At 43.7% G+C, this 17383-nt stretch overlaps 1 protein-coding gene across 3 annotated transcripts in view; it reads right to left on the bottom strand.

The window, feature by feature from the left end:
- The window catches only part of LOC124121185 (KICSTOR complex protein SZT2-like), a 162020-nt gene that overhangs the window by 141210 nt on the left and 3427 nt on the right, over positions 1 to 17383 (bottom strand). For all 3 annotated transcript variants that reach the window (XM_048399868.1, XM_048399869.1, XM_048399870.1), the window contains exons 4-13: positions 16341 to 16418; positions 14251 to 14343; positions 13686 to 13820; positions 10555 to 10708; positions 6227 to 6444; positions 5725 to 5858; positions 4614 to 4768; positions 2797 to 2893; positions 2441 to 2572; positions 1891 to 2052 (exon numbers count right to left, since the gene is read on the bottom strand). In XM_048399868.1, the coding sequence (XP_048255825.1) occupies positions 1891 to 2052; positions 2441 to 2572; positions 2797 to 2893; positions 4614 to 4768; positions 5725 to 5858; positions 6227 to 6444; positions 10555 to 10708; positions 13686 to 13820; positions 14251 to 14343; positions 16341 to 16418 (1358 nt within the window). The remainder of the gene's footprint in view (positions 1 to 1890; positions 2053 to 2440; positions 2573 to 2796; positions 2894 to 4613; positions 4769 to 5724; positions 5859 to 6226; positions 6445 to 10554; positions 10709 to 13685; positions 13821 to 14250; positions 14344 to 16340; positions 16419 to 17383) is intronic.

The following is a 17383-nucleotide window of genomic DNA, read 5'->3' as shown; positions in this document are numbered from 1 at the left end:
GGATGTGGAGGCCTAGGTCGACTAACTTTGCCTGTAGCTGAGTGTTGAGCAAGGGGATGTGGAGGCCTAGGTCGACTTACTTTGCCTGTAGCTAAATGTTGAGCAGGGGGGATGTGGAGGCCTAGGTCGACTTACTTTGCCTGTAGCTAAATGTTGAGCACGGGGGATGTGGAGGCCTAGGTTGACTTCCTTTGCCTGTAGCTGAGTGTTGAGCAAGGGGATGTGGAGGCCTAGGTCGACTTACTTTGCCTGTAGCTGAGTGTTGAGCAGGGGGGAGGTGGAGGCCTAGGTCGACTTACTTTGCCTGTAGCTGAGTGTTGAGCAAGGGGATGTGGAGGCCTAGGTTGACATACTTTGCCTGTAGCTAAATGTTGAGCAGGGGGGATGTGGAAGCCTAGGTCGACTAACTTTGCCTGTAGCTAAATGTTGAGCAGGAGGGATGTGGTGGCCTAGGTTGACTAACTTTGCCTGTAGCTAAATGTTGAGCAGGGGGGATGTGGAGGCCTAGGTCGACTTACTTTGCCTGTAGCTAAATGTTGAGCAGGGGGGATGTGGAGGCCTATGTCGACTTACTTTGCCTGAAGCTGAGTGTTGAGCAAGGGGATGTGGAGGCCTAGGTTGACTTACTTTGCCTGTAGCTAAATGTTGAGCAAGGGGATGTGGTGGCCTAGGTCGACTTACTTTGCCTGTAGCTGAGTGTTGAGCAGGGGGGATGTGGAGGCCTAGGTCGACTTACTTTGCCTGTAGCTGAGTGTTGAGCAGGGGGGAGGTGGAGGCCTAGGTTGACTTACTTTGCCTGTAGCTAAATGTTGAGCAGGGGGGAGGTGGAGGCCTAGGTCGACTTACTTTGCCTGTAGCTGAGTGTTGAGCAGGGGGGATGTGGAAGCCTAGGTCGACTTACTTTGCCTGTAGCTAAATGTTGAGCAGGGGGGATGTGGAAGCCTAGGTCGACTTACTTTGCCTGAAGCTGAGTGTTGAGCAAGGGGATGTGGAGGCCTAGGTTGACTTCCTTTGCCTGTAGCTGAGTGTTGAGCAAGGGGATGTGGAGGCCTAGGTCGACTTACTTTGCCTGTAGCTGAGTGTTGAGCAGGGGGGAGGTGGAGGCCTAGGTCGACTTACTTTGCCTGTAGCTAAATGTTGAGCAGGGGGGGATGTGGAAGCCTAGGTCGACTTACTTTGCCTGTAGCTAAATGTTGAGCAGGGGGGATGTGGAGGCCTAGGTCGACTTACTTTGCCTGTAGCTGAGTGTTGAGCAGGGGGGAGGTGGAGGCCTAGGTTGACTTACTTTGCCTGTAGCTAAATGTTGAGCAGGGGTGATGTGGAGGCCTGGGTTGACATACTTTGCCTGTAGCTGAGTGTTGAGCAGGGGGGAGGTGGAGGCCTAGGTCGACTTACTTTGCCTGTAGCTGAGTGTTGAGCAGGGGGGAGGTGGAGGCCTAGGTCGACTTACTTTGCCTGCAGCTGAGTGTTGAGCAGGGGTGATGTGGAGGCCTAGGTTGACTTACTTTGCCTGCAGCTGAGTGTTGAGCAGGGGGGATGTGGAGGCCTAGGTCGACTTACTTTGCCTGCAGCTGAGTGTTGAGCAGGGGTGATGTGGAGGCCTAGGTTGACTTACTTTGCCTGTAGCTGAGTGTTGAGCAGGGGTGATGTGGAGGCCTAGGTCGACTTACTTTGCCTGTAGCTGAGTGTTGAGCAGGGGGGATGTGGAGGCCTAGGTCGACTTACTTTGCCTGCAGCTGAGTGTTGAGCAGGGGTGATGTGGAGGCCTAGGTCGACTTACTTTGCCTGTAGCTGAGTGTTGAGCAGGGGTGATGTGGAGGCCTAGGTCGACTTACTTTGCCTGCAGCTGAGTGTTGAGCAGGGGTGATGTGGAGGCCTAGGTCGACTTACTTTGCCTGTAGCTGAGTGTTGAGCAGGGGTGATGTGGAGGCTTGGTCAGCTGCCTGGTAGAACAGGGGCACCCCATTTCTGATGCTCTCCGGTACAGTGTAGTATACTGAGGTTGTTGAGAAGGACTGGAGATGGGACAACAGTTGGTCTGTCTCTCGCAACCTCAAATATTATGTGAAGAACATAAGACATAATTCTGGAAACACTCGTCCAGGTTTTTTTCACAATATGCAGAAATGCTGCTCATTAGACATCATATTCTCCCAAAATACAATATACTCCTAAAAATATTTTTGACATATCTTTATAAGCAAGTTGTAATACTATAAACACATCCATGGGACATGTTACAGGGAAGTTTGTTTTCATTATGACATATTCCAGTTGAAAGAATGTTAATAAAGTTAATTTTGGTTATCTTGTATATACAACAAAGTTAACTCCTGCATTACTCTGAATGGGGTTCAGGGCTAATACAATACAGTCAGTCATGATGACTCCAAGTTTTCATAGATTAGGAGAAGCCTGCTAGACCTAATTCTGGACCTACCTCTGCAGTATGTGCCAGAACTTCCTGATGTTGAATGTTCTGTAGGCGTTCTTGGCACTCTGTCTGGCACAGGTTATCTCGTGCAGAAACTCATACTCCCCCTCCAGGCAAATCTCAACATACGTCTGCTGCCTACCCAGCACCAACACAAACAGTATATGTCAGCCACATAGAGACACACATCATCTTAGGACACAACATGTATTCAGTGTAGGATAAAGGACTTCCGAGGGTTTTGAGATATATAAAACCGCATCCATGGGATAAAAGCTATAATAATGTTGGTTCCAATGAAACTTTTAGCATCGGTACACCTGCAAATCTGAAAACTTTATTTCTTAATCCCTAAGTCTTACTTTTTGGGGTCTAAAGGCCATGACGATACAGCGGAGTACTCGATCCGGACATAGTCACGCCATGGTAGAACCATCTTCACTTCTATCTGAGTTCCACCTGGTACAGTAGAGAACAACAGCATGGTTCATATATATGGTCGCAGGTTTCAGTGGTTATAATGTGAAGGTTCACTGTGAGGAGGAAAGCACATAGTTGTGAAGGTCTTGCATGTTTACCAACTTGGTGAAACTCATAAACACAGGGCTGGCAGACTAAGGATCATAACCAGAGGGAATCTGGGATTCAAACACATGATCAGCAGATCCTTGCACAAATATGAGACACAACTCTGCACAGTGAATTACAGTGCCTCAGGACCCAGGACCTGTTTTAGGTATAAAACTATATTGCAAACATCTTGCCACTATTTATATAATGAACTCATCAATACTTTAACTATACATGACATAAAGTTCCTTGGAGTTTGCAGTGTCACAAATGACACTACTATGCCTTTTGACTGTAACACAACTGACACCTGGTGTCCATGGAGTCACACTATACCTTTAGACTGTAACACAACTGACACCTGGTGTCTTTGGAACCACCCTTTACCTTTAGACTGTAACACAACTGACACCTGGTGTCCCTGGAGCCACCCTTTAGCTTTAGACTGTAACACAACTGACACCTGGTGTCCCTGGAGCCACCCTTTACCTTTAGACTGTAACACAACTGACACCTGGTGTCCCTGGAGTCACCCTATACCTTTAGACTGTAACACAACTGACACCTGGTGTCCATGGAGCCACCCTTTACCTTTAGACTGTAACACAACTGACACCTGGTGTCCCTGGAGTCACCCTATACCTTTAGACTGTAACACAACTGACACCTGGTGTCCATGGAGCCACCCTTTACCTTTAGACTGTAACACAACTGACACCTGGTGTCCATGGAGCCACCCTTTACCTTTAGACTGTAACACAACTGACACCTGGTGTCCCTTGAGTCACCCTATACCTTTAGACTGTAACACAACTGACACCTGGTGTCCCTGGAGTCACCCTTTACCTTTAGACTGTAACACAACTGACACCTGGTGTCCCTGGAGTCACCCTATACCTTTAGACTGTAACACAACTGACACCCGGTGTCTCTGGAGCCACCCTTTACATTTAGACTGTAACACAACTGACACCTGGTGTCTTTGGAGCCACCCTTTACTTTTAGACTGTAACACAACTGACACCTGGTGTCTTTGGAGCCACCCTTTACCTTTAGACTGTAACACAACTGGCATCTGGTGTCCCTTGAGTCACCCTATACCTTTAGACTGTAACACAACTGACACCTGGTGTCTCTGGAGCCACTCTATACCTTTAGAGTGTAACACAACTGACACCTGGTGTCCCTGGAGCCACACTATACCTTTAGACTGTAACACAACTTACACCTGGTGTCCCTGGAGTCACCTTATACCTTTAGACTGTAACACAACTGACACCTGGTGTCCCTGGAGCCACACTTTACCTTTAGACGGTAACACAACTGACACCTGGTGTCCCTGGAGCCACACTATACCTTTAGACTGTAACACAACTTACACCTGGTGTCCCTGGAGTCACCTTATACCTTTAGACTGTAACACAACTGACACCTGGTGTCCCTGGAGCCACACTTTACCTTTAGACGGTAACACAACTGACACCTGGTGTCCCTGGAGCCACACTTTACCTTTAGACGGTAACACAACTGACACCTGGTGTCCCTGGAGCCACACTTTACCTTTAGACGGTAACACAACTGACACCTGGTGTCTTTGGAGCAGTCATACCTTTTGTGATTGCAACATCCTTGATGGTGTAGCCCTCTCGAAGTCGTACAGACAGCACACTGGCTATGTTGGCCAGGACATTCTTCTCTAAATGTTTCTTCCGCAACACGTCTGCCATTGCACTTCGGCCCTCTAGTGGATGAGCATACAATTGTCTGCAAGACCAAGTATCAAAATTGACTTACATGTATAGTAGCTCGTATGAAACACTGACACTTCAGAATCAAGGTGGTTATGTTAACTTGTATTCAGAAGTCTCCTCTTATAAGTAAAACCTCCACTTAGACAAGGTTGTAGAGGTTACACTTCAACACCTGCCACCCCTATTTGAGTGAGTGAGTGAGTGAGTGAGTGAAGTGAGTGAGTGAGTGAGTGAGTGAGTGAGTGAGTGAGTGAGTGAGTGAGTGAGTGAGTGAGTGAGTGAGTGAGTGAGTGAGTGAGTGAGTGAGTGAGTGAGTGAGTGAGTGAGTGGAGTCAGTCAGTCAGGCAGTCAGTTAAAATATCTGTGCATTTGTCATTTTTTCTAAGTTTCTAAGTTGGCTAATAGCAAAGCCAGTGTTGCCTATTGTTATGAAGGAGGCAGGGGTGGCCCAGTCGTCTAAGGCGCCACAATTCACTTCGCAGAGTTGCATCCCTTGAGCACGCCAGAAACCTATGATTGTGGGTTTGATTCCCGGTTCGCCCCGATTATGTTTCTAGGTTTGTCAGCACCATACCCATGCTCGTGGGTTTCACCGCATCACTTGGGGCTTTCCTCCCACATTAAGCTGACACGCCGTGATATGACTGGAATACTGTTAAAAGTGGCGTTAAACACAACTCACTCACTCACTCACTATTGTTATGAACAACAGAAGCATGGTGATTCCAGAATGGTCTTGGTCCTCAGCAACCAGTGCTTGTCCTGAGATGTGAGTGAATGAATTGAGGTGATGAGGCTCATTGACATGGTTGTCCATATATCTGACAGCATGCATCATCATGGTAATATGTATTACTGGACTGGACTGTCAATTACAGGACATCATCATATAGCTGCGAGCGGTGAAAATAAAATATGAAGAAATGAAAATCTAACACAATCTGGTGTACAAGTTGAATTTTTTCTTACTTCTGAATACTTGCGAAGGAATCAGGGATGGTTTGGTGGGTCAGTTCATATTTAAATCCTTCAAGACCCTTCTGAAAGTTCCAAAAGTACAGAGCTCGGTGGTAGACGTTGGCTTCAAGACTGTCACACTGTTGCTGAAACCACATACGAAGAGGAAACTTTGGCTTAAATTGTGTTATAGTTTGATGTTGGACAAACTCAAAGAATCACACATGATATCATACAGACATTTGGGAAAAATAAACCAAACTTTGAACTTTGAAGTGAGCAAAACGCCCATAGAAGACTAATTGCTGAAAAGTATCAATAATATACATGGAAAGAGACGTCTATGGCACAGCAGAACTGTAGTATATAATTAGTCAAGTTTTTGGGCCAAAAAGGACATTTTCGTTAACTTCCCACTGTCATGTCAGAAATCACAATGTCAAACATCCACATGCAGCAATCTGTATTCACAGTGACAAAAAGGGTTTTTATGAACTCATTTAGAGATACTAACCAAATCCGGAAAAGAGGCAAAGTAGGCTCCGAACGTTGCCGTGGCGATGAACTGCATGAGTTCTGTGTGTGGCACATGGCCCAGCTGCTGGTGGAGGGAACAGCTGCCCACCTTCATGAAGGAACACGCCATGGTGCTATTCCTCAGCTGTGTGAGCAGAGACTCCAGGATGTTGGCGTCCGGCAGGCCCACCATTCCATCAGTGAGGATGATGATGCCTGGCAAAAGTATCCAGTGTTACCATCACATCACTACCTGATGTTACCATCTGGTAGTGTTACCATCTGGTAGTGTTTCCATCAGGTAGTGTTACGATCAGGTAGTGTTACTGTCTGGTAGTGTTTCCATCAGGTAGTGTTACCATCAGGTAGTGTTACCATCTGGTAGTGTTACCATCAGGGAGTAATACCATCCAATAGTGTTACCATCCAATAGTGTTACCATCAGGCAGTGTTACCATCTGGTAGTGTTACCATCAGGTAGTGTTACCATCAGATAGTGTTACCATCAGGTAGTGTTACCATCAGGCAGTGTTACCATCTGGTGCTGTTACCATCAGGTAGTGTTACCATCCAATAGTGTTACCATTTGGTAGTGTTACCATCAGGTAGTGTTACCATCAGGAAGTGTTACCATCAGGTAGTGTTTCCATCAGGCAGTGATACTATCAGGTAGTGTTACCATCAGGCAGTGTTACCATCAGGTAGTGTTACCATCAGGCAGTGTTACCATCTGGTGCTGTTACCATCAGGTAGTGTTACCATCCAATAGTGTTACCATCTGGTGCTGTTACCATCAGGTAGTGTTACCATCTGGTACTGTTACCATCAGAAAGTGTTACCATCAGGTAGTGTTTCCATCAGGCAGTGATACTATCAGGTAGTGTTACCATCAGGCAGTGTTAGCATCAGGTAGTGTGACCATCAGGTAGTGTTACCATCTGGTAGTGTTACCATCAGGTAGTGTTACCATCAGGTAGCGTTACCATCTGGTAGTGTTACCATCAGGTAGTGTAACCATCAGGCAGTGTTACCATCTGGTACTGTTACCATCTGGTAGTGTTACCATCAGGTAGTGTTACCTTCAGGTAGTGTTACCATCAGGCAGTGTTACCATCAGGAAGTGTTACCATCTGGTAGTGTTACCATCAGGTAGTGTTTCCATCAGGTAGTGTTACCATCAGGCAGTGTTACCATCAGGCAGTGTTACCATCAGGTAGTGTTACCATCAGGTAGTGTAACCATCTGGTAGTGTTACCATCAGGCAGTGTTACCATCAGGTAGTGTTTCCATCAGGTAGTGTTACCATCAGGTAGTGTTTCCGTCAGGTAGTGTTTCCGTCAGGTAGTGTTACCATCAGGCAGTGTTACCATCAGGCAGTGTTACCATCAGGCAGTGTTACCATCAGGTAGTGTTACCATCTGGTAGTGTTACCATCAGGTAGTGTAACCATCTGGTAGTGTTACCATCAGGCAGTGTTACCATCAGGTAGTGTTTCCATCAGGTAGTGTTACCATCAGGTAGTGTTTCCGTCAGGTAGTGTTTCCGTCAGGTAGTGTTACCATCAGGCAGTGTTACCATCAGGCAGTGTTACCATCAGGCAGTGTTACCATCAGGTAGTGTTACCATCTGGTAGTGTTGCCATCAGGTAGCGTTTCCATCAGGCAGTGTTACCATCAGGCAGTGTTACCATCTGGTAGTGTTTCCATCTGGTACTGTTACCATGAGGTAGTGTTACCATTAGGTAGTGTTACCATCTGGTAGTGTTACCATCAGGTAGTGTTACCATCAGGCAGTGTTACCATCAGGAAGTGTTACCATCAGGTAGTGTTTCCGTCAGGCAGTGTTACCATCAGGTAGTGTTACCATCAGGCAGTGTTACCATCAGGCAGTGTTACCATCAGGCAGTGTTACCATCAGGTAGTGTTACCATCTGGTAGTGTTACCATCAGGTAGCGTTTCCATCAGGCAGTGTTACCATCAGGCAGTGTTACCATCAGGTAGTGTTTCCATCTGGTACTGTTACCATGAGGTAGTGTTACCATTAGGTAGTGTTACCATCTGGTAGTGTTGCCATCAGGTAGTGTTACCATCAGGCAGTGTTACCATCAGGCAGTGTTACCATCAGGTAGTTTTACCATCAGGTAGTGTTACCATCAGGTAGTGTTTCCATCTGGTAGTGTTACCATCAGGCAGTGTTACCATCAGGTAGTGTTACCATCAGGTAGTGTTTCCATCAGGTAGTGTTACCCTTAGACAGATACACTGCCAAAACTATTTTCTTAACCTAGAAAGGACAGCCTAAAACACAAACCTTGAAACAAGAAACCCCTACGAAAACTGCTCTTAAAACACCTAAAAAGATATGTTACCACACTTAAAAATCACCTGTTAAAAAGAAAATATTTCTCATAGAAAGCAAGGGAATGTCAAAAGTAAAAATGGTGACAAGTTATCATGACAGCTTATTTACATATTTATGTAACAGAAAATTGCATCATAAATCAATTACTTTTAACTAGCAAAGTATGCTTAACAATTTGCCACAGCTCATCCGGAGTCCTTAAATTAAAAAGAGAAAAACACATACAGAGAAGTTACCGAATTACCAACAAAAGAAATAAAACCAGAAAAACAAAAGACACAGACAAAAAAGACTAAGAATGATTTGAACCTGTGATTCCATGCCCATCATTCTAAAGCAATGACATTTGCCAACCAGAGTTGTTCCCCTTAGATTTTTCATAAGTAACCTCCACTAGAGGAGCTGCAGAAAGACCAGCCAAAATGGCGTCTGCTAGCAGAAGGACACTTAGTGTATGTTATCTTTGGAAGAAAAAGATTATCAAGGTAAAACTTTTACTTCTTGCAGTTTCTGTGGCTCACCCTACCAGTCTAACATGATAGTTTTACTACAGGTCATCCAGGAGCAGCTTTCAACTTTAGGTGAGTCCTCATCTCACTGGTGGTTACTGGTATCTGGTATCAACAACATTCAGTTGTGTACTGTACTTATGTTAAACATTTTGAACTGACATGGTTGAGTTGGGTTTTTAGGCTTAGCAAGGCGGAGGGGTAAATAAATGTACATACAACCCAAATCTTGAGCACTGGCAATCTAAATAATATTAAAAAATAACACACATCATTGATGATTTAAATTATTCCCAGGTCAACAGCTTGTGCTTCAAACACAAGTAAATAATGGGAGAGAACTCTATAACGTTAGACCTGGCACTGTTTTTAGTAAAACTGTTTACTTAGTCTTCTGAATATTTTGGCAATATTCCATCTATATCCCAAAGGTGTTTTTGGACATGAAATGTATGAAGATGAGTCAATGTATTTGTTATCAAAGACACCAGGGTGAGATTCTATCTATCATCCAAAATTATCAAGGTAAAACTTTTACTTCTTGCAGTTTCTGTGGCTCACCCTACCAGTCTAACATGATAGTTTTACTACAGGTCATCCAGGAGCAGCTTTCAACTTTAGGTGAGTCCTCATCTCACTGGTGGTTACTGGTATCTGGTATCAACAACATTCAGTTGTGTACTGTACTTATGTTAAACATTTTGAACTGACATGGTTGAGTTGGGTTTTTAGGCTTAGCAAGGCGGAGGGGTAAATAAATGTACATACAACCCAAATCTTGAGCACTGGCAATCTAAATAATATTAAAAAATAACACACATCATTGATGATTTAAATTATTCCCAGGTCAACAGCTTGTGCTTCAAACACAAGTAAATAATGGGAGAGAACTCTATAATGTTAGACCTGGCACTGTTTTTAGTAAAACTGTTTACTTAGTCTTCTGAATATTTTGGCAATATTCCATCTATATCCCAAAGGTGTTTTTGGACATGAAATGTATGAAGATGAGTCAATGTATTTGTTATCAAAGACACCAGGGTGAGATTCTATCTATCATCCAAAATCATTCTTCAAACTTTTTTCAGTTTATGAACAGTAATAACCAGTGTCTTGAGTGTACAGAGGACAGCTAACCAGCTTCAGTGGCAGAGATGTCATTTGGTTGTGATGCAATGGTGGCAGAGTTGTCATTTGATTGTGATGCAATGGTAACCAGTGAGGTCTCAAGTGTCTGCAAAGCATTGAGATGCAATTTCATATCCTATCAGTTATCACTTGATCTCACCCAAGTTATATATGACCTAGGGAAGCAAGTCTTGAATGACAAACCAGTAACAGCAACAAAATACACCATGAAGGTAAGTCTGACCACCTGAGCCAGGGAGCTCATGGGGGACTGGCATCACCCCAGGAACACCAGTCTTGAAAGGTGAAAGAGCAATGGCTACCCACCAGCACTGGAGTTATCTGGCAGTAGCTGTAGTGCCAGGATTCCATATCTCAGCATGTTGATGAAGCCGGCTTCTGGGCTGCTGATCAGGTCCGACTTCCTCAGGTCAAGCTTCTCACTGTCATCTTCCAGGGCTTCTGGGTACTGCTCCAAGATCTAACAAATATTTGCACATAAAAATATATTCCTGCAGATGATAAAAGGTTAGTATTGACAAGGGACTTGAAAGTTTTGCTTTTAAACTTATGAAAACAAAAATATGTTGTTCAAGGAAAACTTCAACATGGCTTACCTGTGTCAATGACAATCCACAATGAAATCCTTGTACTTTGACACTGGCCTAACAGTGACCTTATTCTGAGGGCACTGGCCTAACGGTGACCTTGTTCTAATTGCACTGGCCTAACAGTGACCTTGTTCTGAAGGCACTGGCCTAACAGTGACCTTGTTCTGAGGGCACAGGCCTAACAGTGACCATGTTCTGAAGACACTGGAATTACAGTGACCTTGTTCTGAGGGCACTGGCTTAACAGTGACCTTGTTCTGAGTTCACTGGCCTAACAGTGACTTTGTTCTGAGGGCACTGGCCTAACAGTGACCTCATTCTGAAAACACTGGAATGACAATGGCTTTGTTCTGAAGGCACTGGCCTAACAGTGACCTTGTTCTGAGGGCACTAGAATTACAGTGACCATGTTCTGAAGACACTGGCCTAACAGTGACCTTGTTCTGAGTGCACTGGCCTAACAGTGACCTTGTTCTCAAGGTACTGGCCTAACAGTGACCTCATTCTGAAGACACTGGAATGACAGTGGCTTTGTTCTGAAGGTACTGGCCTAACACTGACCTTGTTCTGAAGGCACTGGCCTAACAGTGACCTTGTTCTGAAGACACTGGAATGACAATGGCTTTGTTCTGAAGACACTGGAATGACAATGGCTTTGTTCTGAAGGTACTGGAATGACAATGGCTTTGTTCTGAAGGTACTGGCCTAACAGTGACCTCATTCTGAAGACACTGGAATGACAATGTCTTTGTTCTGAAGACACTGGAATTACAATGACCTTGTTCTGAAGGTACTGGCCTAACAGTGACCTTGTTCTGAAGACACTGGAATGACAATGGCTTTGTTCTGAAGACACTGGAATGACAATGGCTTTGTTCTGAAGACACTGGAATGACAATGGCCTTGTTCTGAAGGTATTGGCCTAACAGTGACCTCATTCTAAAGACACTGGAATGACAATGGCTTTGTTCTGAAGGTACTGGCCTAACAGTGACCTTGTTCTGAAGAAACTGGAATGACAGTGGCTTTGTTCTGAAGGTACTGGCCTAACAGTGACCTTGTTCTGAAGGCACTGGAATGACAGTGACCTTGTTCTGAAGACAATAGAATTACAATGACCTTGTTTAGGATACACTGGCCTAACAGTGAACATGTTCTGAAGACACTGGAATTACAATGACCTTGTTCTGAAGGCACTGGCCTAACAGTGACCTTGTTCTGAAGGCACTGGCCTAACAATGAACATGTTCTGAAGACACTGGAATTACAATGACCTTGTTCTGAAGGCACTGGCCTAACAGTGACCTTGTTCTGAAGGTACTGGCCTAACAGTGACCTTGTTCTGAAGGCACTGGCCTAACAATGAACATGTTCTGAAGACACTGGAATGACAATGGCTTTGTTCTGAAGGTACTGGCCTAACAGTGACCTCATTCTGAAGACACTGGAATGACAGTGGCTTTGTTCTGAAGGTACTGGCCTAACACTGACCTTGTTCTGAAGGCACTGGCCTAACAGTGACCTTGTTCTGAAGACACTGGAATGACAATGGCTTTGTTCTGAAGACACTGGAATGACAATGGCTTTGTTCTGAAGGTACTGGAATGACAATGGCTTTGTTCTGAAGGTACTGGCCTAACAGTGACCTCATTCTGAAGACACTGGAATGACAATGTCTTTGTTCTGAAGACACTGGAATTACAATGACCTTGTTCTGAAGGTACTGGCCTAACAGTGACCTTGTTCTGAAGACACTGGAATGACAATGGCTTTGTTCTGAAGACACTGGAATGACAATGGCTTTGTTCTGAAGACACTGGAATGACAATGGCCTTGTTCTGAAGGTATTGGCCTAACAGTGACCTCATTCTAAAGACACTGGAATGACAATGGCTTTGTTCTGAAGGTACTGGCCTAACAGTGACCTTGTTCTGAAGAAACTGGAATGACAGTGGCTTTGTTCTGAAGGTACTGGCCTAACAGTGACCTTGTTCTGAAGGCACTGGAATGACAGTGACCTTGTTCTGAAGACAATAGAATTACAATGACCTTGTTTAGGATACACTGGCCTAACAGTGAACATGTTCTGAAGACACTGGAATTACAATGACCTTGTTCTGAAGGCACTGGCCTAACAGTGACCTTGTTCTGAAGGCACTGGCCTAACAATGAACATGTTCTGAAGACACTGGAATTACAATGACCTTGTTCTGAAGGCACTGGCCTAACAGTGACCTTGTTCTGAAGGTACTGGCCTAACAGTGACCTTGTTCTGAAGGCACTGGCCTAACAATGAACATGTTCTGAAGACACTGGAATGACAATGGCTTTGTTCTGAAGGTACTGGCCTAACAGTGACCTCATTCTGAAGACACTGGAATGACAATGGCTTTGTTCTGAAGGTACTGGCCTAACAGTGACCTCATTCTGAAGACACTGGAATGACAATGGCTTTGTTCTGAAGATACTGGAATGACAATGTCTTTTTTCTGAAGAAACTGGAATGACAATGGCTTTGTTCTCAAGGTACTGGCCTAAGAGTGACCTTGTTCTGAAGACACTGGAATGACAGTGACCTTGTTCTAAAGACACTGGCCTAACAGTGACCTCATTCTGAAGACACTGGAATGACAATGGCTTTGTTCTGAAGGTACTGGCCTAACAGTGACCTTGTTCTGAAGGCACTGGCCTAACAGTGACCTTATTCTGAAGGCACTGGCCTAACAGTGACATTGTCCTGAAGAAGACACTGGAATGACAGTGACCTTGTTCTGAAGACACTAGAATTACAATGACCTTGTTTAGGATACACTGACCTAACAATGACCTTGTTCTGCATACACTGACCTTGTTCTGACTGATGTCCAGGGACTTGTAGAAGGTCTGACAGAGGGCGTACTCGAAGCTGTCCAGCTCCCTCTGTACAACGGCCAGGAAGTCCTCCACATTCTTCACACTCACCCGCATGCCTTGCACCAGAGTCTGAGGGACACATTTCTTATTTCGATTTTTAGCTTTAGACTTTACTTCAAGACACTATACATATACAAAATGTAGTGCCTTAAATTTAGTTAGAAAATGTAACAAAGGCATACAGTCACAGTCATAGAGGTCAGCCTGTCTAAACGTTTAAGACGAGTTTGGGTCTGAAATTCTAGTCTGCTCTACTTTGCTTCTTTAAAATAAATGTGTATGTTCTTATCGATTCGTGAAAATACACATAAAGGATAGATATCATGAGGTTTTCTAATTGATAAATATTTCATTCATATTTGGTAGTTAGTTACATCACCTTGGACAATAGAATGCACACTAAACCCCTTATCTTAGAAGAAGTTAAATACTCTTAATACAGACACAAGCAGACATCTGGAAGCCAAGAAAACACTGTGACAATTCCTTCTTCACCTACCTGGTTGGTTTTAGATAATACAAGAGGAGTGTGGACCACAACAGTCACAAATAGCTCAGGGGTGAACACAATACTGCTGCCTGGGATCTGAAACTGAGCCAAGTGAGACACAAATCAGTATTTATACCATGAGTAAAATCCCACAATATTTGGGTATGATGTTCAGTTCCTCTCATGTACACACAAAACCCTATGGTACGAGGGGTGTTCATTAAAGATTTCCCCTGACCCACTTCTGACGGACCAAGATAGATAGATAGAATGAAACTTGGCATAGGTATTAGTCTTTCTCCACATAGGAACCACCAAGAGTTACACACTTCTCCCATCGTTTTATGCAACTACGGAGACCTCGCTTGTAAAAGCCCTCATTTTGCGTCTCAAACCAGGACTTGACTTCAGAAATCAGTGTTTCCTCATCTGTGAAACGTTTTCCCTTCAAAAATGACTTCATGGTTGGAAAGAGGTGGAAGTCAGATGGTGCAAGGTCAGAAGAGTAAGGAGGATGTGGAAGGATTTCATAGCCACAGGACAGCGCTTCTATCTGGGCAACATGAGAGTTGTGTACTGGAGCATTGTCTTGCAGGAGACGGACACCCTTGGTCAGCATGCCACGCCTCTTAAGCTTGATAGCGTCCCTCAATTTCCGCAGCAGAGAAGCATAATAAGCTCCTGTAATTGTGGTACTCTTTGCCAAGAAATCCATCATGACTACTCCGTGCTGGTCCCAAAACACCGTGAGCATGACCTTGCCTGCAGAGGGTTGGACACGTGCCTTCTTTGGGGGTGGTGACTCCACATGCTTCCATTGCATCGACTGAACTTTAGTCTCAGGATCATAGTGATGGACCCATGTTTCATCCTGTGTGATAAGTCTGTCAAAAAAGTTTGCCTGTTTTTTTGGCACATGTCCAAAAGATCCAATGAGCAATTGATTCATTCCTGCTTTTGGAAAAATGTGAGCAACCTGGGAATCCATCATGCAGACACCTTATGCATGTTCAAATTGTCATGGATGATTTTTTACACAGACCCTACACTGATCTTGACATCTTGTGCTAACTGGCGAACAGTTATACGTCGGTCTACCAAAATGGCGGTCTCCACTTGATGGATAGTGTCCTCATCAATGGCTGAATGGGGGCGACCAGGAATGGCAGCTGTTTCCACAGATGTCCGACCACACTTGAACTGGCGATGCCAGTGTTTAACAACGTCATATGATGGGGCATCTTCCCCATAAGTTGCTTTCATTTCATCGAAAGTTTCTTTTGGTGTGCGACCTTTCAAATATAAAAACCTAATCACTGCTCGGTATTCTACGGGCTCCATTGTCACACCCTACTCGATCATAACACCTGTAAAAGTGGTAAGATTAATAGTTCGGTGCTGCAAATTCAGACATAACCCATAGATACATGTATCATTACACATGTGAAATTTCAACCAAATATGATAACCCTAAGTGGTTTAGGGGAAATCTTTAATGAACACCCCTCGTACAATCAACTCCTACAATCATGCACATCATGCTACTGACTAGGGCTGTTACGATTCACTTGCGTATTCGGTGAATCGAACCGTATGCCTTCATGAATTGAATTCATTATTCAGGGTCATTAGAACCGAATATGTGCAATTTTTTTGTTTTTTTACTTAAACTCGTCAGTTATTTATCAAAGCAAGATATGCAAAATGGAATATAGACAAGCCATGCAGTAGTGTAACTTGTGTCAGTTTGTTAAGGCCCCTAGTGGTACTGTCAACCAAAACATGAGGCTATAATATATGCCGTCGCAATGTATTGCTTGTTTTATTCACAAAAAAATATCACTGAAATGTTTCAACCTAAATAATAACATGACGCACATTTACATATATTTTTAATAAACTCAAGTTTTACACTGAATGCAAAAACAATACCAGCTTATTACTGTGAGCACTTAACACCGGATGTGACTTATTATTGTATTGTGAATTAATATTCATATTCCTTACCCTATATTATTGATACGTATCATACGAGCTTCATAGTGTATGCTCTGCAGCACTACTACTGACACAAGTTTGCTCTCCATATAACCACTTACCGGTTTGACAAGGCCATGTAGACAGTTGCTGAGAGTAAGCATCAACTCATCATTTACAACCCAGCCATCGCAGATATTCTACAATACAGACACGTTTTAAATTAGCTTCCATATGATATAATCATAATAACATCCAAGCAGGCATACAATGTATCCATGGGTGGGGACGGATCAAAGACCTGGACCCACTTTCACAAAGCGATCTTAGCGCTAAGATGATCATAACTCCCATGCATTAACAGAGGCTTACGATAGTCTTAGTGCTAAGATCGCTTTGTGCAAGTGGGCCCCAGCTATTCAACCTTCTTGGGGAGTGGCTGGAACTTTTGTTTAAGACATATTATTTTTCTGGTCACTGATTCAAGACATACAGTTATTCTTTTAACAAAACATATTTTGAGGACATGCAAACATGTCCAGCAATCACCTTTAGTGTGTAAAACTTAGTTCTTTCAGTATTTTATGGATTTTTTCTATCCACATCACAGTTTTTTTTCTATCCACATCACAGGTTGTTTCTATCCACATCACAGGTTTTTTCTATCCACATCACAGTTTTTTTCTATCCACATCACAGGTTTTTTCTATCCATATCACAGGGGTTTTTTTATCCATATCACAGGGTTTTTCTATCCACATCACAGTTTTTTTCTATCCACATCACAGGTTTTTTCTATCCACATCACAGGTTTTTTCTATCCAATCACAGTATTTTTCTATCCATATCACAGGGTTTTTCCATCCACACCACAGTTTTTTTCTATCCACATCACAGGTTTTTTCTATCCACATCACAGGTTTTTTCTATCCATATCACAGGGTTTTTTTTATCCATATCACAGGGTTTTTCTATCCACATCACAGTTTTTTTCTATCCACATCACAGGTTTTTTCTATCCACATCACAGGTTTTTTCTATCCAATCACAGTATTTTTCTATCCATATCACAGGGTTTTTCCATCCACACCACAGTTTTTTTCTATCCACATCACAGGTTTTTTCTATCCATATCACAGGTTTTTTCTATCCACATCACAGGTTT

Source organism: Haliotis rufescens, unplaced genomic scaffold (genome assembly GCF_023055435.1).
Source record: "Haliotis rufescens isolate VD_foot unplaced genomic scaffold, xgHalRufe1.0.p SCAF_2, whole genome shotgun sequence".
Taxonomy (NCBI): domain Eukaryota; kingdom Metazoa; phylum Mollusca; class Gastropoda; order Lepetellida; family Haliotidae; genus Haliotis; species Haliotis rufescens.
This window is presented reverse-complemented; position numbering and strand designations above follow the sequence as displayed.